The 24,154-nt window shown below is 40.5% G+C and overlaps 1 protein-coding gene across 9 annotated transcripts in view; it reads left to right on the forward strand.

Moving 5' to 3' along the window:
• The window catches only part of anks1ab (ankyrin repeat and sterile alpha motif domain containing 1Ab), a 152,584-nt gene that overhangs the window by 26,565 nt on the left and 101,865 nt on the right, over positions 1 to 24,154 (forward strand). For 8 of the 9 annotated variants that reach the window (XR_009804005.1, XR_009804010.1, XM_061885621.1 and 5 more), the window contains exons 2-3: positions 4,233 to 4,299; positions 16,084 to 16,199. Coding sequence is in view for 7 of the 9 variants with exons in the window: in XM_061885621.1 (XP_061741605.1) it covers positions 4,233 to 4,299; positions 16,084 to 16,199 (183 nt within the window). In the remaining 2 variants the exon portion in view is untranslated. Of the gene's footprint in view, positions 1 to 4,232; positions 4,300 to 15,246; positions 15,670 to 16,083; positions 16,200 to 24,154 lie in introns of those variants that run through there. The other variant, XM_061885650.1, reaches the window with a different exon arrangement.

Consider the following 24,154-nt stretch of genomic DNA (forward strand, 5'->3'; position numbering starts at 1 on the left):
AATTGTTTTTAGATGTTTACAGGAATTTAATTTTATGTTTTTAGATGTTTATAGGAATATTTTTTTTACATGTTTTTAAAAGTTTATAGGAGTTTATTGTTTTTTACATGTTTTTAGATGTTTACAATACTTTATTTTTTACATCTTTACAGGACTTTATTTTTTTACGTGTTTAGATGTTTACAGCAATTTAATTTGAGATGTTTTTATATGTTTACAGGACTTTATTTTTTACAAGTTTTTAAATGTTTACTGGGATTTAATTTTAGATGTTTTTAGATGTTTAAAGGATTTAAAATTGAAATGTTTTTAGATGTTTACATGACTTTATTTTTTACATGTTTTTAGATATTTACGGGACTTGAATTTTAGATGTTTACAAGACTCTGTTTTTAGATGTTTACAGGACTTTATTTTTACATGTTTTTAGATGTTTACAGGAATTACATTTTAGATGTTTTTAGATGTTTACAGGACTTTATTGGCACAGTAGTCGAGTCCCAGTTACAGTTCTAGACTATGTAGTCAACACAAAAGGGGACACGGGTATGTTTTTGTCTCATTGGGTGATCGTGGATGATGGCTTCATAAAAAAAAAATAAGCATCCTGATCACACACTGCTGTTGGATGCCATCCCCTTCCTCAAAGGATATTTGCCGCATGTCAGCCAACGTGCGTGTGTGTGTCGCTCACCCTGGCACCAGCAGCTGATCCCAAGTGTTGAGCGGGGTTGAGGTCATCACCGCTGGCGGGACGATCCATCTTCTCCACCCCCCGAATCCTGCGGGCGCTCCCTGATCAACTATTGGGGGGGGGGGCGGGGGGGGGGGTTGACACCACCACCGGTTGCCAAACATCATCTCGATATCTCAGCACTGACGCCTCTAACGATGACAGGCCTCGTTTTTCCATCGAGGGTCACCCCACATCGTCCCACATCATCCCACAAAACTTTGTTTGTCTAGTGGTGTGGCCAAACCGGACTATAAGCTGTTATGAAATAGGTTATTAACACAGAAATATTTAGAAAATATTAATTTACATACTTTAATTGTTTTTTAACATGGCAGTAAAACGGCTGATGAAACAAAACAGAAGTCATGGTTATCAACCCGCTAGCAGCGCAAGCTAGATCTTCAATCAGCTAAACACGTTTTGGTGAATTTATTGAAAAATTTGTGAAAGTGAACACAGACACTTGTAAACATGTTAGCTTATTAGCTAATGCTAACTTCATTACATTACGACAGCATGTGCAAGCATGCATGAAAACACACCTACAGACATCACACATTGAATAGTTCAGTAAGTACGAATTGTTTCAGTTACATTGTAAAACTTACAAACGCTGATCGGGGGCGGTGAATGAAGAAGTAGAGACGCTATGGATATTTTTACTTCCGGTTCAAACCGTTAAAAAAGGAAGTACATTCTCAACTCGTCCAAAAGATGGCGCCATAGCACAAACGATAACACACTTTTTCAGTGTGACCGTCAGCAGAGAAGAATCCATCAATTAGCCGGATTGTTTTGTGAGCCGCAAGGTTCAAAGCGTAGGAAAAAAGTAGCGGCTTGTAGTCATACATATTTTGTTTCAGGTAACAACACGTCTGCTTGGTGGAAAAGTCTTCTTTTTGAACTTTTTGTAGTTGATATTGTGAACGTTTAATTGTGTGTGTGTGTGTGTGTGTGTGTGTGTGTGTGTGTGTGTGTGTGTGTGTGTGTGTGTGTGTGTGTTCTTGTATTTCTACCCTTCTTGATACATCAGCAAGTAAATTAGCTTCCAGATGAGGAGGTGTAAAAAAGGGATGACATAAATCATGGTCCGAATACGGAAAACCATTGCATCTATTAGAGAGCCAAATACTAGAGTCCATGAACATTGCTCCAAAGTCAGGTTTTTTTGGTTGATTTAACGTGCATACAAAAGTAAACATTGACAGGTGCAAAGGTAGCAATATTGACTCCACATTTTGCCAAGTCAAATTCACATTAATATCAGAATATTGCCAAAATGTTAGTTTCCTTATAAAATTGTGACTCTTGTCGAGTGAAATGACAACTCTTTTCATAAAATTGCCAAAATTTTAAGCTTTTCTTGCAAAATTGCGACTGTTATTGAGTAAAATTCCAACCTTTATCATAATTTTGCACAAATGTTGAGTTTTCCTTGTAAAATGTTGACTTGCGTCGAGTAAAATGACTACTTATATTATAATACTGACACAATTTCTAAATATTTCTTGTTAAATTCCAACAAATTTTTAACAACTATTTTATTTTGATATATTTGCATAGCATGTATATATTATTAATGTTACAAAATACAAATCTTTATGTATCTAGAAAGGGTGGTCCTAAAGAAGTAGGCCTTTTTCGGAGGTCTCAAGAAGGTATCATATACAAGAATGTGTGTGTTTTTGTATTTTCACCCTTCTTGAGACATAACAAGTAAAGAAGCTTCCATATGAGGTGTGAACAACTGATGACATAAATCATGGTCCCAATACAAAAAAACTATTGCATCTAATAGAGAGCCAAATACTAGAGTCCGTGAACATTCCTTCAAAGTCGGAATTTTTTTCCCCTGATTAGACGTGCATACAAAAGTAAACATTGACTGGTGCAAAGGCAGCAATATTGACTCATCATTTTGCCATGTCAAATTCACCTTATTATTATAACATCGCCAAAATGTTAAAGTTTTCTTATACAATTGTGACTTTGTCGAGTAAAATGACGACTCTTTTCATAAGATTGCCCAAATTTTAACCTTTTCTTGTAAAATTGCGACTGATATTGAGTAAAATTCCAAGTTTTATCATAATATTTCACAAATGTTGAGTTTTTCCTTGTAAAATGTTGATTTGAGTCGAGTACAATTATGACTTTTATTATAATACTGGCAACATAAAAAGTTTTTTCACAATATTTATTTTTTTCATATTTGCATAGTATGTATATATTAATCATGTTGTAAATACACATCTTTATATATCTAGAAAAGGTGGTCCTGAAGAGGTCAGCATTTTTCTCAGGTCTCAAGAAGTTAACAATACAAGTTGTGTGTGTGTGTGATCTTGTACTTCTACCCTTCTTGAGACATCAACACGTAAAGGAACTTCTTAAAGTTTTCTTATAAAATTGTGACTTTTGTCCAGTAAAATGACAACTCTTTTCATAAAATTGCCAACATTTTTTAAGATTTTCTTATAAAATTGCGAGAATTATTGAGTAAAACTCCAAGTTTTATTATAATATTGCACAAATGTTCAGTTTTTCTTGTAAAATTTTTACTTGCGTCGAGTAAAATTACGACTTCTGTTATAATTCTGCGAAATTTCTAAAAGGTTTTTGTGCAATTCCAACTAATTTTTCACAATATTTTAAAAACATTTTCGTATGTATGTATATAATATAAATGTTGTAAATAGAGATCTTTAAGTATCTAGAAAGGGTTGTCCTAAAGGGATAGGTATTTTTCGGATGTCTTAAGAAAGTACTAAGTACAAGAATGTGTGTGTGCGTGTGTGTTCTTGTATTTCTACCGTTTTTGAGACATCAACAAGTAAAGTAGCTTCCATATGAGGAGGTGTGAGCAAGTGATGACATTAATTATGGTCCCAATACGGAAAACCATTGCATCTAATGGAGAGCCAAATACTAAAGTCCGTGAACAATGCACCAAAGTCAGGATGTTTTGTGTTGATTTAACCTGCATACAAAAGTAAACATTGACAGGTGCAAAGGCAGCAGTACCACTCATTTTGCCAAGTCAAATTCAACTTATTGTAATCATATTGCCAAAATGTTAGTTTTCTTATAAAAATTTGACTTTTGTCGAGTAAAATGATGACTCTTTTAATAAAACTCCCCAAATTTTAAGCTTTTCTTGTAAAATTGCAGCCGTTATTGAGTAAAATTCCAACTTTTATCACAATATTGCACAAAAGGTCAGTTTTCCTTGTAAAATTTTGACTTGCAACGAGTAAAATGACAACTTTTATCATAACACTGCCAACATTCTAAATTTTTCTTGTGAAATTCCAACTCGTTTTTCAAAATATATATTTTTTTATATTTGCATAGTATGTATATATTATTCATGTTGTAAATACACATCTTTATACATCCATATGCATAAAGTCAAAATCAGCATTTTTCCCCACTTTTTTTTTACCTGTGAGGACATAAAAGAGAGAAATGATGATGTAATTTCCTCCCTGGGCAGATTGAGAAGATTATGAACCTGATCGGCGAGGGCATCGAGAGGAGCGAGGAGACGCCAAGGAGCTCAGGTAACTTCACCACCTTCCCTCCCCTAAAGTCCACGTTCATGTGTTCATCTCCCCCCTGAGAGGTGAGAAGGATTTATTGCTGAGCTGGCAGGAAATGATGAAGTGAGACATGGTAATAAAGCCTTAAAAGAGACGCTATTCATTCTGATAGTAAGCTAATATTGTGTTAGATGTAAATATAAACGGAATACAATGATTTTCAAACCATTTTCAACCCATATTCAGTTGAATATGCTACAAAGACAACATATTTGATGTTCAAACTGATAAACATTTATTTTTTTTGCAAATAATCATAAACTTTCAAATTTGATGCCAGCAACACGTGACAAAGAAGTTGGGAAAGGTGGCAATAAATACTGATAAAGTTGAGGAATGCTCATCAAACACTTATTCGGAACATCCCACAGGTGTGACGGCTAATTGGGAACAGGTGGGTGCCATGATTGGGTATAAAAACAGCTTCCATGAAATGCTAAGTAATTCACAAACAAGGATGGGGCGAGGGTCACCACTTTGTAAGCAAATTGTGGAAGTTTTAGAACAACATTTCTCAACAAGCTATTGCAAGGAATTTAGGGATTTTACCATCTACGGTCTGTAAAATCATCAAAAGGTTCAGAGAATCTGGAGAAATCACTGCACGTAAGCGATGATATTACGGACCTTTGATCCCTCAGGCGGTACTGCATCAAATACAGACATCAGCTTTTAAAGGATATCACCACATGGGCTCAGGAACACTTCATAAAACCACTGTCAGTAACTACAGTTGGTCGCTACATCTGTAAGTGCAAGTTAAAACTCTGCTATGCAAAGCAAAACCCGAGTTCATCTAAGATGGACTGATGCAAAGTGGAAAAGTCTTCTGTGGTCTGAGGGAGTCCACATTTCAAATTATATTTGGAAACTGGGAATGTGGTGTCCTCCGGAGCAAGGAGGAAAATAACCATCCGGATTGTTATTGGCGCAAAGTTCAAAAGCCAGCATCTGTGATGGTATGGAGGTGTATTAGTGTCCAAGGCATGGGTAACTTACACATCTGTGAAGGCACCATTAATGCTAAATGGTCCATACAGGTTTTGAAGCAACATATGTTGTCATCCAAGCAACGTTATCGGCAAGACAATGCCAAGCCACATGTTACAACAGCGTGGCTTCATAGTAAAAGAGTGCAGGTACCTTCCTGGCCTGCGTGCAGTCCAGACCTGTCTCCCATCGAAAATGTGTGGCGCATAATGAAGCGTAAAATACGACAGCGGAGACACTGGACTGTTGAAAAACTGAAGCTCTACATTAAACAAAAATGGGAAAGAATTCCACTTTCAAAGCTTCAACAATTAGTTTCCTCAGTTCCCAAACGTTTATTGAGTGTTGTTAAAAAAAAAAAAGGTGATGTAACACAGTGGTGAACATGCCCTTTCCCAACTACTTTGGCACGTGTTGCAGCCATGAAACTCTAAGATAATTATTATTTGGAAAAAAAAAAAAAAGTTTATGAGTTTGAACATCAAATATCTTGTCTTTGTAGTGCATTCAACTGAATATGGGTTGAAAAGGATTTGCAAATCGTAGTATTCCGTTTGTATTTACATTTAACACAATATCCAACTCATATGGAAACGGGGTTTGTAGCTAATATAGACACTTACATCATGTGTTGCCTTCATTATAACATTTATATAAGACTTTTAAAGTCGTTTGGATAGTAGGCTAATATAACTCATATAGACACTTACACCATGTGTTGCCTTCATTATAACACTTATATAAGGCTTTTAATTTTTTGCGGCTCCAGACAGATTTTTTATTTTTTGTATTTTTGTCCAATAGGGTTCTTTCAACATTTTGGGTAGTCTAGCTGTTTCACTCCTTTTAAGATTGCTTGTTGTGTAAAAGTCACATAAAGCTGTTTACAGTGTAATTGAACAGAGTGCGGGTCGGTGCGGCGTCTTCAGTAATGCGGACGCTGTATCGACCCGTTGTGGTGAAGAAGGAGCAGAGCCGGAAGGCAAAACTCTCAATTTACCGATCGAGCTACGTTCCCATCCTCACCTATGGTCATGATCTTTGGGTTATGACCAAAGGACAAGATCACGGGTACAAGCGGCCCAAATGAGTTTCCTCTGTAGTGTGGTGGGTCTCTGAGTAAAGCCGCTGCTCCTCCACATGGAGAAGAGCCAGATGAGGTGGTTCGGGCCTCTGGTCAGGATGCCACCCGAACGCCTCCCTAGGGAGGTGTTTAAGTTACGGCCGACCGGTAGGGGGCCACGGGGAAGACCCAGGACACGTTGGGAAGACCATGTCTTCCTGCTGGCCTGGGAACGCCTCGGGATCCCCCAAGAGGAGCTGGACGAAGTTGCTGGGGAGAGGTAAGTCTGGGCTTCGCTGCTTAGGCTGCTGCCCCCGCGACCCGACCTCGACTAAGGTCGACTAAGAAGATGGATGGATGGTGTAATAACTATTTACTAGTGTAATAAGTATTTACTACTAACTATTTATGACTATTTACCAGAGGTGGGACCAAGTCATTGTTTTGCAAGTCACAAGTAAGTCTCAAGTCTTTGCCCTCAAGTCTCGAGTCAAGTCCCGAGTCAAGACAGGCAAGTCCCGAGTCAAGTCCAAAGTCAATACTGGGAAGTCTCAAGTCAAGTCCCAAGTCCTGCATTTTGAGTTTCGAGTCATTTCAAGTCTTTTTAACCACATACTAATATATTTACACAGATTGTGTATGCTTTTAAAACGCTGTATGTATTTATTATTAAAAAAAAAACAGTGCTTACACTGCATTTCATAATAGCACTATTAACCAGTTATTCTAAACATTAAACTCATTCCTTTAAAGTATAAACACATTTCAAAAAACAAGTGCAACTGTACTTATTTGCACAAAAGTGTTAACATTGTATTTCCATGGAATATTGCATTGTAACTAGTTCCACAGCAGTTTCTATCCTGTTCTTACCTTATCTCATTGATCTCATCTCACACTAAATATGTGTTTATGTGTGCGTACACATAAAAAACATAACAAATACATGAACATAACCATGAACAGCGCTGTACTTTTTAGATGTCAGGGCTCTATGGAATATGTACACATATTGTTAATATAGTATACATTTTTACTGACCTTTATTTGACTATGTTTGTCTTTTTGTAGGTGGCTAAAATATGTGGTGTTGCTGACCGCCGTTTAACGTTACGTTACTGTTTGTTATACATTCACTAACGTAACGTTATGTGTAGGTACGTCATACAAACCTGCTTAAAAAAAAATCACTTGACAAAAAGTATGAATAAGGTAGCGAACTGCAGTGGACGCAACAGATTGCCGTGTTTGCAATGACGTTATAACCATAGACATTTTATAAGTAGACGCAGAATTGGCTGCTGTGACGCAAGCAACTTGGCCGCCATCTTAAAGTGGTGATGAGGAGCCGGCAAGCAGCCTAAACTGACAGTTGACAGGTAGAAAACAAAGATGCTGGGCTGGTATTCAGCGTTTTCCTGCTCAAATGAGCGGACTGTTGAAAATAGGAATTGGGAGATTACTTTTCACAAGTAAGATTTAACATTAACATACTATTGGTTGTATTTTGTGAAAATAATATTACCACAGAGTTAAGCAGGAGCAAATAACTACAATATTTGTATGTGAAAATCACAAAGAAATCTTCTGAGGGAGGATGACCCCCCTACAGGTATGTGGTTTACAAACTTTCAGGCCCACCTAAAACAAAATTCACCAGCCGCCACTGATTATGATGCATTCTCATTTTATTGTACCACAGATAAGTCTTCAAGTAACAATATTCAAATACTAACTTTGTTGGGTAAGACAGAATCTGGTTTTATTCTGAATCCAGTGAAACAGATTGGTGGTTTTAGCTGAAATAAAGACTTTCAGGTGTTTATATATGTTTAAGTATTTCAATCCATCAATCAATCAATGTTTATTTATATAGCCCCGAATCACAAATGTCTCAAAGGACTGCACAAATCATTACGACTACGACATCCTCGGAAGAACCCCTTTGGCAGACACTTTTATCCAAAGCAACATACATGAAAAGTACATACAAAACAATCACTGTAAACATGATCATTTAAAGGAAGAATGTAATAGAACATATCAATAAAAGGTGTCAAGACAGAATAAACTCTCTGCTGTTGCAGCAACAGAGATAAAGTCTATAACAGTGGTTCTCAACCTTTTTTCAGTGATATACCCCCTGTGAACATTTTTTTAATTCAAGTACCCCCTAATCAGAGCAAAGCATTTTTGGTTGAAAAAAGAGATAAACAAGTAAAATACAGCACTATGTCATCAGGTTCTGATTTATTAAACTGTATTACAGTGCAAAATATTGCTCATTTGTAGTGGTCTTTCTTGAACTATTTGAAAAAAAAAATGTAAAAATAACTAAAAACTTTTTGAAAAATAAACAAGTGATTCAAATTTAAATAAAGATTTCTACACATAAAAGTAATCAACTTAAAGTGCCCTCTTTAGGGATTGTAATAGAGATCCATCTGTATTCATGAACTTAATTCTAAACATTTCTTCACAAAAAAAAAATCTCTAACATCAATATTTATGGGACATGTCTACAAAAAATCTAGCTGTCAACACTGAATATTGCATTGTTGCATTTCTTTTCACAGTTTATGAACTTACATTCATATTTTGTTGAAGTATTATTTAGTAAATATATTTATAAAGGATTTTGAATTGTTGCTATTTTTAGACTATTTAAAAAAAATATCATATATATACCCCTTGGCATACCTTCAAGTACCCCCATTTGAGAACCACTGGTCTATAGGTCCGCAGGATATATAGACATCTAATGTATTCATACATTGTTTATGTAGGATATACGCATGTATATATAACCTAATCATATTGTTTCTTTAACTTAAAAATAGCTGACTGTTTTTTTCCCCCCTTCTCTGGGATTATATTCCCAGTTTTGGTCTCAGACGTCTGGTCACTTATATCATATAAGAATATTCTATTACTGTTAAGCAAACTATGAACACGCCAAGACATGTGTCCTTTATCATAGTTACACGTATGACAAAAAAGCGCGTGAGTATCAGTGGTATTCAGTGAGGTAATATGAATTAAATGTGCTGACAGTTCATTGCTCCTGCCAAATGAATTGCACTGAGTAGAGCGGATCACCACTCCTAGATGGCGGCCGCGCTTCACGTCAGCGGCAACAGGCAGTAGCGCTCGATGCTGCGTCTACTTATAAGATGTCTATGGTTATAACGTTAGCAGTGAGTTTACAGCCTCGCTGATTTAACTACACAGCAAATAAAAGTCACGTTACTCAGCCAATAAACGTTAGCCTACATTCAAAACGTACCCTTCTTTGTGCAACTTCAAATGTTGAACGAAGTTGGAAGTTGTTGCGTCTCCGTCTGTAATCTTCCAACCGCATGATTTGCATACGGCAATTCCTGTTTTGTTGACGAAGTCGTAGTTTTAATACCCGAACGAAACACTTTATGGCATACTTTTCCTCACTTATTCTTCTGTTGTTTGAGAGTAGTTCTGCTTGGTTTTCCTGCAATTTGATTGGATTAATGCTGTGTGACGGAAATAACGTGGATGTAATTTGATTGGCTGTTGTACTGACAGGTAGCGCACAGGCTGTCATCTCACACATGTTGACAAACGCGTACACAATGGAAGATACGGAGTGCTCCTGAATAACTTTTTAATCGTTGGGTTTTGGGGAAAGTTGCAAGTCATGTCAAGTCTTTAGGCTCAAGTCCAAGTCAAGTCCCAAGTCAGTGATGTTAAAGTCAAAGTCGAGTTGCAAGTCTTTTTACATTTTGTCAAGTCGAGTCTAAAGTCATCAAATTCATGACTCGAGTCCACACCTCTGCTATTTACTAGTGTAATACGTATTTACTAATGTAATAACATTTTACTACTATTTGCTAGTTTAATAATATTTACTACTGTAATAACTCTTGACTAATAACTATTTACTGGTGTAATAAACTATTTATTAGTGTAATAACTATTTACTACTGTAATAACTATTAACTAGTTAAACAAGCTTTTAATTACTGTAATAACTATTTACTACTGTAATAAAATATTTACATGTATAATAACAATTTACTACTGTAATAACTATTTTCTAGTGTAATAACTATTTCCTAATGTAATAACTATTTACTAGTGTAATAACTATTTATTAGTGTAATAAAATATTTACTAGTGAAAAAACTATGTACTACAAACTATTTACTACTGTAATAAAATATTTACTAGTATAATAACAATTTACTACTGTAATAACTATTTTCTAGTGTAATAACTATTTACTAATGTAATAACTATTTACTAGTGTAATAACTATTTATTAGTGTAATAAACTATTTACTAGTGTAAAAACTATGTACTACAAACTATTTACTAGTGTAATAACTATTTACTACTTGTAATAAGTATTTACTAGTGTAATAATTATTTAGCATTATTTACTAGTGTAAGAACTATTTACTACTAACTATTTACTAGTGTAATAATCATCAACTACTTGTAATAAGTAAATACTAGTGTAAAAAGATTTACTATTGTAATAACTATTTACTAAAGTAATAAACTACTTAATACTAAATATTTAAAGATTTTCGATTTGATGCTGTTTTACTGTCGCTATTTAACCATTATAACAATTGCTAGCCATAATTTTTTACTGTAATTACATTAGTGAGATACACACACACACACACACACACACACACACGCGCGCACAAACACATGCACACACACACCCACACATACACACACACGCACACACACACACACACACACACACACACACGCACACACACGCACACACACACACGCGCACGCACACACTCACACACTCACACACAACCACTCTGCTACGCTAACAACCCCCATGCTGCTACGCTAACGTGCAAGGACGAGGCACACGTAGACGAGCTCAAAGCGTGTCCTCACTTATCCTGAATTAATTGAGCTTTGCCGCCGCCTCTCTGACGATTAGTCACATGACCTCCTTAGCCCCGCCCCCACACGCCTAATCGGGACGTCACGGCAAAGGGCGGCGGGTATTTTTAACAGGCTTTAGTCTGCGTGCGCTGGCGTGAGCGCTCATTAGAATTAGTCCACTCGGATCCGTCTTACTCGCCATTAAACATGTTAAGTCGGCCCGCCCTTCCCCCGCGTGTGTGCTGACGAGCACCGGCGGGCGCCCGACGCCACGCTGCCAATCAAACAGGAAGTCCAATCCAGCGCCATTCACCGGCCGTCTTTGGAAACTTGCCTAATCCTGCTCGGCCCGCAGCTGCAACCGGCAGAGCCGCAGTGAACAGCAATGCATGCTGGGAGCCGCGCCGTGGCCTCTGTCCACGGGCGCCAGAAGCTCCGACCGTCGTTAACAGGATTTATTAGCAGAACCATTAACTAGCTCCATCCGGCCGCTTCTTTTCTCTACTGCCGCGGTCTATAGCAGCTGACATTGATCACCTGTCAATCAAACACACAATGTCACAAACAATACCATAGGAAAGGGATTCACGTGGCCTCATTTGTCATGTTTTACCTGACACATATAACGTGACACAAAACCGAGTCCCTTATAGTGGTGGCTTGGTTTTCCTTAGCCCAGGGGTGCCCATTACGTCAATCGCGATCGACTGGTCGATCTCGCAGGGTGTGTCAGTCGATCTCAAGCCAGGCATTAGAAAATATACATAAAAATGAGCAATCATCAATCATACCAAGACTTCACTTTCGTCAGTTGTTTGACATTCTCGGCACCCGAGGATCTTGTGAGATGACGCTGGCTGCTGCGAGCTCATATTTAAGAAAAAAATCACTAACAGGGCGGACGCAGAGAAACACATTTTATTTCTAGAGACTCCGTACCTACTGTCAAAACTCTAAAGACCGACTGCACATTTCCTGTCTTCACCATAAAAGACCTGTTTCATCCTGCCTGTGCTAACAAAATAAGAGTCTCAGAAAGCTAGCGTGCACAAGCTAGCAAGCTACGGAGTTTGATGCCAATGTATTTCTCCCCGGCCCTCAGCGACCGCTTTCTCACTTGCTTGCCCACCCGCACAGTCACTGACGTCACTCACCTGCTGCCAGACATTAAAGGGCTACACACTTATGCTACTCTCATAACAAAGTGTTTAAAAACGAGTATGCAAGTTGGACAAATGAGATGCCAAATCCAACCACTTTCATGTGGTATTGGACAGAAAGGAGGACTTTTTTTCTCCTCCATTTGAAAATGCGGACGTTATCAGCACCACTGTCTAATTCCAATCAATGCAAGTCATCAGAATCAAATACACCAACTTATATTCTTGTCTTCATGAAAGAAAGGAATCTATGTGTGTTAAACATGCTTGTATTATCATTAAACACCATTAACTTGTTAACAAAAATGTCTCTTTCATAAATAAATAAATATAAATTATAAATAGGAATGAGGTAGATCTCCTCGACTTGGTCAATTGAAAAGTAGCTCGCCTGCAGAAAAAGTGTGAGCGCCCCTGCCTTAGCCCCACTTCTTGTATGATTGTGTTCGATTTTTGTCTTTCCGGGCAGATTTCTAACAAAAAGCAAGTTTTTGTCCTTAGCGAACCTACATTTTTACATCATTTAGTTCCATTAAAGCGAGCATCGAGTGTGTTTTCAAAAACGGGCGTTGTGTAAAACACTCACTCGTTTTAAGGGCCACTTTTGTTAAACACATTTCAATTATGCATGCGGGTGATAACAGTTAGCTTGTGTCACATACCGAGTTATAGGACTCTGTGGTGTATGGCTGGGGAATTAGAGTAAAATGTGCACAATTAGCTGAAAAAGTTAGCACTTTAATGTTAGCTTGCTAAGGTTAGCATGCTAACAGTTATCTCTTGTGACACATAGCAAGTTATACTACTCTAAAAAGAATGGCTAAGGAGTTAAAGTAGAAAGTGTAAAATTTGCTGAAAAAAATAGCACTTTAATGTTAGCTTGCAAAGGTTGGCTTGGTGACAGTTAGCTTGTGACACATACCAAGTTATACTACTCTAAGAAGTATGGCTGAGGATTTAGAGTAGAAAGTGTAAAATTAGGTGACGAAAATAGCACTTTAATGTTAGCTTGCTAAGGTTATCATGCTAGCCGTTAGCTTGTGACACATAACAAGTTTTATTACTCTAATACATATGGCTGAGGGGTTAGAGTAGAAAGTGTAAAATTAGCTGGAAAAATTAGCACTTTGATGTTAGCCTGCTAACAGTTAGCGTGTGACACATACAAAGTTATATTACGCTAAGAAGTATGGCTGAGGGACTCGAGTAGAATGTGCAAAATTAGCTGAAAAATTTTGCACTTTAATGTTAGCTTGCTAAGGTTAGCATGATAACAGAAAGCTTGTGACACATACCAAGATATACTACTCCAAGAAGTATGGCTGGGGAATTACTGTAATAAGTGTAAAATTAGCTGAAAAAGTTAGCACTTTGATGTTAACTTGCTAAGGTGCAGGCTAACAGTTAGCTTGTGTCACATACCAAGTTACATGACTCTAAGATGTATGGCTGGGGGATTAAGAATAAAACGTGTAAAATTAGCCAAAAAAGTTAGCGCTTTAATATTAGCATGCTAACTTTAGCATGCTAACAGAGTAACAAGTGTCACATTAATCAGGGTTAATCGCAATTGAAGTGTGATGCATCTGATGTCACATTAACAGCACTAAATAATAAACAATAAATAATACAGGTATTGTCACCTCATGGTATTATTGCAATTGATAGTCAGGCATGAAGGAATGATATTCAAATTTCAAAGAAATTATTTTTGTTGTCAAAATTGAAAGAACGAATGCATTTTGTGAAAACCAAATTATTAGAAATGAGGTTTTGTATTGCAGAAGTAATTACACTTGGTCACCCGATACACATATTTAACTTGGTATGTGACACATGCTAACTGTTAGCGTACTTACGTTAATACGCTAATAGTAGCATGCTACCTTTTTTTTTTGCCATTTTCGCAGAAGCCATCATACTTGGTTACCCGATATATGTATTTAACTTGGTATGTGACACATGTTAACTGTTAGGGTACTAAAGTTAGCATGCTAGTATTAGCATGCTACGGGTTTTTTTGGTCATTTTTACAGAAGCCATTATACTTGGTTCCCTGATACATGCTAACTGCACGGACGCTAACATTTAGCATTCACAGGCAATCCCTAGCAAAATTGCACGGGTTCTGGGTTATTTTCACAAATCCCTACTTTTGACACCAGCAAAGTTGGCGTCAGAAAAAGCCGCTAAATGGACTGGTCGTGTGAGTAAAATGCAAATGGAAATGTTGCTCGTCCCCCGCGTCACCGCAGAAAATCCTCTCAATGCGGTCTTCTTTATGAGCTTCCTTTTGAGAGGGCCTCTCTTGCTGTGCCTCTGATGTCCTTTTTGCCAGATCAGAGCGCCGCTGCATGTGCCTTCCCAATCAGAGACAGGAGACAGGAGTGTGAGACAGGAGACAGGAGTGCGTGCGTGTGTGTGTGTGTGTGTGTGTGTGTGTGTGTGTGTGTGTGTGTGTGTGTGTGTGTGTGTGTGTGTGTGTGTGTGTGTGTGTGTGTGTGTGTGTGTGTGTGCAAGTGAGCGAGGGAGTTAGGGCGAGCGAGGGGAGGAGGGGGCGATCGCAGCCCCCCGTACATACGGCAACCCTGCAGTGCGATCTGGGAAGAAAGGGGCTCGGCAGATCGGCGGCGCAGAGAGACGACGAGGAGGGGGGGGCGGTGTCAAAAAAGAGCATCTCCAAGGATTTGCCGGGATGAGACGCGGTTAGAGAGAGAGAGAGAGAGAGAGAGAGAGAGAGAGAGAGAGAGAGAGAGAGAGAGAGAGAGAGAGAGAGAGAGAGAGAGAGAGAGAAAGTGGCGTGGGTGGCGGGCGGGGGCATGATCTTTGAGTCTGCTTCCTGTCGTGCGGCGGGGACGGAGGTTGCAGATCCGTGCGGGAGAATCGGGACGTCATGCCCTGCGAGCGCTGAGGGGTGTCGAGCGTCCACACGTTGAAGGTGGGGGGGAGGGCATGCAGCAGAAGAAAGGAGCCAGGTGGGCTGCACCCGTCGTCATCTCCCGCGGACGCCTCTCTTCGCTGGCCCCTTCAGCCTGAGTGCCTCCGGACCCGCGCCCTCCTCCACGAACTGAGGGGCCGGGAGCGTCCTTTTCCTCGCCGCCGCAGGATCTTACAATATGTCGACCTAAGAGACGCCAAGTGTACTTTAGAATGCCGTTCCCGTGTCCTGGCGCGCTAAGAGGTTGACCAATGAAGCCATGGGACTCGGCCAGAGCTTTACAAGTATGTGGTGACCACCCCCTGACCCTTTTTGTGAGAAATGTGTCCATGTGTCCCGGTGTGTGCGTGACGCTCCTCTGACTCCGCTCCGGTTTGTAGTCGGGGATGTTCGGCGAGCCCGGTTTGTGGCGAGATGCCAGCTTCAGACGGGTTCGGTGCTCCCGCTGCACCCGCACCCGCGCCCTCGCCTGACATCTGCACTCACCCTAGCACAAAATAGCGGCTTCCTTCCCTCCCTTCCGTGTGTGCCCACACCGACCCGGACCCTGCCTCCCCCCAGACCCGCCTGGTGCTGCTGCACTCGGCTCTGCCTGTGCTGGCCCAGGATGATGTGGCAGTGCCACGTGTCGTCCTCCGAGTGCCGCTGCTACCGGCTCAACGGCTTTTCGCTGCTCAAGCGCTTCCCTCTCTCGGCAGATGGGGCCTGCGGCAAAGCCCTGGACCAGCCGGTGGGCGAGTGGCTGGAGCACGCGGGGCTGCCGCAGTACGAGGGCAAGTTCCTACTCAACGGCTTCGACGACCTGCGCTTCATGGTGAGTCCTCTTCGCCTCCGCCGCCCCCGCTCAGCTGTTCTTTCGCCCTGTGGCTCCGCCCACCTGTTCTTCACCTGTGTGATGTATGACCCGTCCAAGGTGTAGAACCCCCACACCCCCTTGCGTCGGAGCAAGACAAAAAACCATCAGAGCAGGGGTTTCAGACTCCTTGACATTGGAGGGCCACATCGCCCTCAGAGGGCCGTTTGTAACAGTAAATTTATGAATACTAACCTTTAATAGCTTTGTTGGACTATTAGATGTTTTACTGGCAGATTGATGAATAATTAGCTTTGAAATCCACAAGCAGATTTTTAAATAATCCAAATTCCAAAAATTGCAAATCAGATTATATTCTTTTCAACAAATGCATTTAAAAATATTTGTCGGCCAAAATGAAAATAACAAAAATAGCCAGAAAGTATTTGATTAATTCCAGCCTTTCGCAGGTCACATTAAAACGATCTGGCGTGCCAAGTTAAATTTACGAGATAGTGTGACATGCTACTTTCAAAATATGCTGTGGGCCACTTAAAGGTTATGGCAGGCTAAGTTCATGAAGTTCATTAAATTGACCCGGAGGGCCATGTTAAATAATGTGAAGTTAAATGATAAATGGGTTGTACTTGTATAGCGCTTTTCTACCTTCAAGGTACTCAAAGCGCTTTGACACTACTTCCACATTTACCCATTCACACACACATTCACACACTGATGGAGGGAGCTGCCACGCAAGGCGCCAACCAGCACCCATCAGGAGCAAGGGTGAAGTGTCTTGCTCAGGACACAACGGACGTGACGAGGTTGGTACTAGGTGGGAATTGAACCAGGGACCCTCGGGTTGCGCACAGCCACTCTCCCACTGCGCCACGCCGTCCAAGTTAAATGATGTGGCGGGCCACTGTAATGATGTGATATGGTTGCAGCCCAAGTTAAAATGATGCTGCAGGCCACACATATGACGTGGCGACCACATATTCGATGTGGCGGGTGACTTTAAATTGTCTGGCAGGCCACTTAAATAATCTGGCAGGCCTTATTTAATGTTGTGGCAGGCCAAATTGAAATTATGTGATAGTGTGGCGGGCCACTTTCAAAATATGTTGTGGGCCACTCAAATGATTGGGCCACATCGATGTGGCAGGCTAAGTTAATTATGCGGCAGGCAACATTAAATTAATCCGGAGGGCCAAAGTAAATAATGTGAAGGTCCAAGTTAAATTATGTGGCGGGCCACATTAAAGGATGTGATATGGTCACACATATGATGTGGCGACCACACATTTGATAATATGACAAGTAATTTTTAAAATAATCTGGTAGGCCACTATAATGACGTGACAGGCTACATGAAATTATGTAGCAGGCCAAATTTTAAATTATGTGAGATTGTGGCGGCCACTTTCAAATGATGTTGTGGGGCACTTCAATGATTTGGTGGACCAAATAAAATGATATGACAGGCTTGGTTAAAATGTGAGTGTGTGGTAAGCCAATATAGAATGAAGTGGCGGGTGACTTTAATCTGTCTGGCGGGCCACCTGAATATTCTGGCAGGCCAATTTAATGATGTGAAATTGTTTAAGCAGGTTGGGCCAACCTAAATATGTCGGCGTGCCAAGTTAGATGATATGGCAGGCCACCCTAAAATAATGTGAGCATGTTGGGCTAACTTAAAATGATGTGTCTGGCAACTTTAAAATCAATGACGCGACAGGCCACTTTACATGATGTGGTGGGCCATTTTCTAATTATCTGGCGGGCAACTAAAATTAATTGACGGGCCACATAAATAATCTGGCATGACACTGTAGATGATGTGGCGTGCCAAGTTAAATGATGTGGGGGGCCATTTTAAAATGACATGTTAGTTTGGCGGGCCGAATTTAAAATGATGTAGCTGGCCACGTAAATAATGTGGCTAGGCAATTTAAAATGGATGTGGAGGGCCAAGTTAAATGATTTGGCGGGCAACGTCAAACAATATGGCAGGCTAAGTTAGTGTCGTGGCAGGCCACATAAAATGATCAGCAGACCCTCTTAAATAATGTGAAATTCCAAGTTAAAATGATGTGGTGGGCCACGTATTCGGTGTGGCAAGTCGACCTCAAAGGATTTGGGGGGCTGCATTAAACGGACCAACAGTCCTAAATTAATGATGTGGCAGGCCACATTAAATAAGGTGAAGTTCCAGGTTAAATGATGTGACGGGCCACATTAAATGATGTAATATTGTCGCGGCCCAGGTTAAAATGATGCTGCAGGCCACACATATGACATGACAACCACACATTCGAAGTGGCAGGTCATTCTAAAATAAACTAGTGGGCAACAATAATGATGTGGCAGGCCAGGTTCAATTATTTGACAGGCCAAATTAAATGTTGTGGCAGGACAAATTTTAAATTATGTGAGAGTGTGGCGGGCCAGTTTCAAATAAACTTGTGGGCCAATTAAAATGATTAGGCAGGCCTGGTTTAAATGTGAGAGCGTGGTGGGCCAAGTGTGACTTTAAAATGTCTAGCGGGCCACTTAAATAACCTGGCAGGCCACATGTTATGCTGTGGTGGGCCACATTAAAATGGTGTGAGAGGGTGGCCCACACATTAGGTTGTGGGCCAATTAAATTATTTAGTGGCCCAATTAAAATGACCTAATGTGACAGGCCAAATTAAAATGATGTGGCAGGTGACTTTAAATTTAAAATGATCCATCGGGCCACTTAATTGAAATAATGTGAGCCAAGTTCAAGTTCAAATGTTGGGCCAAGTTGAATGATCTGACGGGCCACTTTCAAATTATGTTGTGGGCCAATTAAAATGATCTGGCGGGCCTGGTTAAAATGTGAGAGCATAGAAGCCAAGTTAAAATGATGTGTCGGGTGACTTTAAATTTTCTGGCGGGCCATTTAAATAATCTGGCTGGCCAATTTTAATGTTTTGGCAAAGCGGTTTTTAAAGTAATATGTGAGAGTGTGGCGGGCCTTGTTCAAATTATGTTGTGGGTCACTGAAATGATTTGACGGGCCACTTAAAATGAACGGACGGGCCTGGTTAAAATGTGAGAATGTGGCAATTAAAATTACATGGTGCGGGACTTTAAATTGATATAGCGGTCCACTTTAAAATTATCTATTGGGCCACATAATTGAAATAGTGTGAGCGTGTTGGGCCAAATGGGTTCGGTGCCCCCATTTAAAATGGCAGGATAAATTAATGAGTAAAATGTGAGGGGGTGGCGGGCCACTTAAATATTTAGCAGGCCACATTTTATACTGTGGCGGGCCAAATTACAATAAGGTTGCGGGCCAATTAAATTATTTAGTGGGCCACTTAAAATGACCTGGTTAAAATGTGAGATTTTGGTGAGCCAAATTCAGAAGATGTCCCGTGTGACTTTAAATTGTCTGGCGGGCCACTTAAATATCCTGGCATGCCACATTTAATGATGTGGCGGACCAAATTAAAATAACATAAGTGTGGCGGGCCAAATTCAAATTATGTTGTGGGCCACATAAATAATCTGGTGGGCCACTGTAAATGAAGTGGCATGCTAAGTTAAATGAAGTGGTGGGCCTACTTAAAACTACATTATAGCGTTGTGGGCCAAATTAAAATTATGTAGCTGGGCACTAAAACGATGTGGCAGCCCAAACTATATTATCTGACGTGTTAACATAATGATGTGGTGGGCCAATTTAAAATGCCTCGGCGGGCCATTTTAAATAATGTGAAGTTTCAAGTTAGATAATAAGGTGGGCCACATTATATTATGTGATTTTGTTGCGGCGCTGATTAAAATGCCACAATTATGACGTAGCGAACACATATTCGATGTGGCAGCCCATTTTAAAAGAATCTGGTGGGCGACAATACTGGTGTGGCAGGCCAAGCTAAATAATGTGCCAGGCCACTTTAATTGACGGACTAAGGTGAATTATTGACGTGGCGGGCCACATTACACGGTGCGGCATGCCACCTTAAATAAGGGAGCGGGCCATTTAACTGATAACACAGTTAAACTATGCCATGATAAACTATCTGGTGGGCCATTTTAACAAAGTGACGGGCCACCTAAATGATTTTGCGAAATACATAAAACAATGCGGCGGGCCAGTTTTATAATTATCTGGCGGGGCACTGTAAATGATGTGGCGTGCCAAGTTAAGTGATGTAGTGGGCCAAATTAAAACTGCATGATAGAATGGTGGGCCAAATTAAAATGGTGTAGCTGTTCACATAAATATTGTGGCAGGTTCATTTAAAATTAACTGGCATGCCACTATAATGAAGTGGCGGGCCAAGTTAAATGATGTGACGGGCCACTAAAATGATGGTGTGGCAAAGTTGGTAGAGTGGCTGTGCCAGCAATCTTAGGGTTACTGGTTCAATCCCCACCTTCTACCATCCTAGTCACGTCCGTTGTGTCCTTGGGCAAGACACTTCACCCTTGCTCCTGATGGGTCCTGGTGAGCGCTTTGGATGGCAGCTCCCGCCATCAGTGTGTGAATGTGTGTGTGAATGGGCGAATGTGGAAATACTGTCAAAGCGCTTTGGGCTCCTTAAAAAGGGGTAGAAAAACGCTATACAAGTACAACCCATTTACCATTTAGCAGGCTACATCAAACAAAGCGGTAGGGCAAATTAATGACACAACAGGCCACTTTACATAATGTGGCGGGCCATTTAAATGACTTGGCAGGCCACATAAATGACCTAGCGGGCCATAAAGAAAAGTTAAATGATGTGATGGGCCACTTTAAAATGACATGATAGCATTGTGGGCCAAATTAAAATGGCAGGCTGAATTAATGATACTTCAGGCCAAAGTAAAATGACCCTTCACCTTAAATAATGTAAAGTTCCAAGTTCAATGATGTGGTGTGCCGTTTTAAAAAATTTGTTGGGCTACACCAAACGAAGCAGCAGGCCAATTGATGACTTGACAGGCCACTTTATATGATATGGCAGGCCATTTAAATGATTTGGCGGGCCACATAACTGATGTGATGTGCCAAGTGAAATGATGTGGGGGTCCATATTAAAATGGCATGATAGAGTGGTGTGCCTGATTAAAACGCTGTAGCTGGCCACATAGAAATTTTGGCAGTTTAAAATTAACTGGCATTCCACTATAATGAAGTGTCGGGACAAATTTAATGATATGACGGGCCACATTAAATGAAATGGTGGGCTACATCAAATGACATGGCAGGCTAAGTCAATGATGCAGCAGGCTACTTTAAAATGACCTGTGGGCCACAATTAAATACTGTGAAGTTCTAAGTGGAATGACGTGGGGGGCGGGCTACGTTTAATGATGTGATATTGTGGTGGCCCAGGTTGAAATGATGTGGCGGGCTACATATTTGAAAAGAATCTGGTGGGCCACAATAATGATGTGGCAGGCAATGTTAAATGATGTGACAGGTCATATTAAATGATTTGGTGGGTTAGGCTAAATTAATGATACGGCCGGCCATATCACATGGTGCTGCGTGCCACATTAAATAATGGAGCAGGCCATTTAACTGATAACGCAGTTGAACTATGGCATAATAAACTATCTGGTGGGCCATTTTAACAACGTTGTGGACCACATTAAATTATTTTGCAGACTACATAAAGCAAAGCGGTGGGCCACCTTATTATTATCTGTAAATGAAGTTGGCTTGCCAAAATAAAATGTAGTGGGCCACATAAACAAAACCATGATAGAGTGGTGGGCCAAATTAAAATGATGTAGCTGGCCACAAAAATTATGTGACTGACCATGTTAAAATCACTGGCGTGCCACTATAATGACATGGTGGGCTACCATAAATAATTTGGCAGGCTACTTTAACGTCGTGGCAGGCTGAGTCAATGACGGGGCAGGCCATTTTAAATAACCTGATGGCCACCTGAAATAATGTAAAGTTAGAAGTTAAATGACAGGTTGAAACGACGTGGCGGGCCACATATTCGATGTGGCAGACCACATATTCGAAGTGGCTGACCATGTTAAAATAATCTTGTGGGCGACAACAATGATGTGACAGGCCAGATTAAAAGGTTTGGCAGGATAGGCTAAATTAATGACGTGGCGGGTCACATTACATGGTCAACGTGCCAGTTGAATCAAGCAGCGGGCCTCTTTAACTGATATGGCACCACTTTAAATGATGTGATATTGCGGAGGCCCAGGTTGAAATGAAGTGGCAGACCACATATTGGATGTGGCAGGTCATTTTAAAATAATCTTGTGGGCGACAAAAATGATGTGACAGGCCAGTTTTAATTATTTGGCAGGCAAGGCTAAATTAATGATGCGGTGGGCCAAATTACTTGGTCAACATGCCATTTTAATATAAGCAGCGGGCCACTTTTACTGATTTGACGCCACTTTAAATGATGTGATTTACAGAGGCCCAGGTTGAAACGACGTTGCAGGAAGGATTTGGCAGGCTAGACTAAATTAATGATGCATTACATGGTGCGGCATGCCACGATAATGAAGTGGCGGGCCACATTAACTGATACGGCACCACTTTAATGATTTGGCGGGCTACATCAAATGATGTGGCAGGCTAAGTTAATGATGCAGCAGGCCAAATTAAAATGACTGGTGGGCCATTTTAAATAATGTGAACTTCTAAGGGAAATGACGTGGTGGGCGGGCCACTTTAAATGTTCTTTTAAAATGGCCATGACGCAGGCCATTTAAAAGATTCTGGTGGACCACAATAATGATGTGGTAGGCAATGATAAATGATGTGACAGGCTACTTTCAAAGATTTTGCGGGCAACATTAAACAATGTGGCAGGCTAAGTTAATGATGCGGTGGGCCACTTTTAAATGAACCAGCGGGCCCCCTTAAATAATGTGAAGTTCCAGGTTAAAATGATGTGGCACGCTACATATTTGATGTGGCAAGCCATTTTAAAAGAATCTGGTGGGCGACATTATTGATATGGCAGGCCGACCTTAAATGATTTAGTGGGCTGCAACAAAAGGTCCGGCAGGCCAAATTGATGACGCGACAGGCCACGTTACATGATGTGGCAGGCAATGTTAAATAATGTGACAGGCCATTTTAAATGATTTGGCGGGTTATTCTAAATTAATGCATGCTACCTTAAATGAAGCAGCTGGCCACATTAACTGATACGGCGCCACTTGAAAATGATTTGGCGGGCCACATTAATTTAAGGTGTCATCATGAACATTTAGCGATGACTTCCACAGTGCAGTAAAAAGTCAGCACAACAAACTGAAGCCTTTACCTTTTTTTCCCCTGAAATGAGTGGATGCTCCGCTGCTCCTCATCACATATTCATCATTCTCTAACTGCGCCGCTAAAAGCTTTACCCTGTTTCCTCTTCAACGGTGAAGTCGACTGCTGTGACGGTCAGACCACGGCTGCACGCCCTAAATAACGCCGCCCGGGGGGGCTCCGCCGTGCGTCCGTGGGGCCGCAGAGCCGCGCTGGCACTGTGGCTTACGTCACTCCAACTCGGCGTGGGAGTGGGAGCTCTGTGACCTGCTTACATGGCCTGCGAGGATACATGAAAGGGCCGTGTAAAATACTAGCAATAATACTCCAAATACTACAATACCTCAACTTAAGAGCTTCTTCTCAACTCAAAATACTTGTTTTTGCTGCTTATCCCTCAAAGACATCACAATTTGAACATTTAACGTGCCTTAAAAAAAAAAAAAAGAACAAAAAAACTTTTATATAAACACTGTTGTGTAAAAACAATAGAATATACTGACAACTACAACAGGAGTCATGCAATAATAATGTACAAACCCCAAAAGCAGTGAATTTGTCACGTTGTGTAAATGGTAAATAAAAAGAGAATACAATGACTTGCAAATCTTTTTCAACTTATATTCAATTGAATAGACCCCAAAGACAAGATATTTCATGTTCACACTGAGAAACTTTGTTGTTGTTTTTTTTTGCACAT

Source organism: Nerophis ophidion, linkage group LG02 (genome assembly GCF_033978795.1).
Source record: "Nerophis ophidion isolate RoL-2023_Sa linkage group LG02, RoL_Noph_v1.0, whole genome shotgun sequence".
In the NCBI taxonomy this organism is placed as follows: domain Eukaryota; kingdom Metazoa; phylum Chordata; class Actinopteri; order Syngnathiformes; family Syngnathidae; genus Nerophis; species Nerophis ophidion.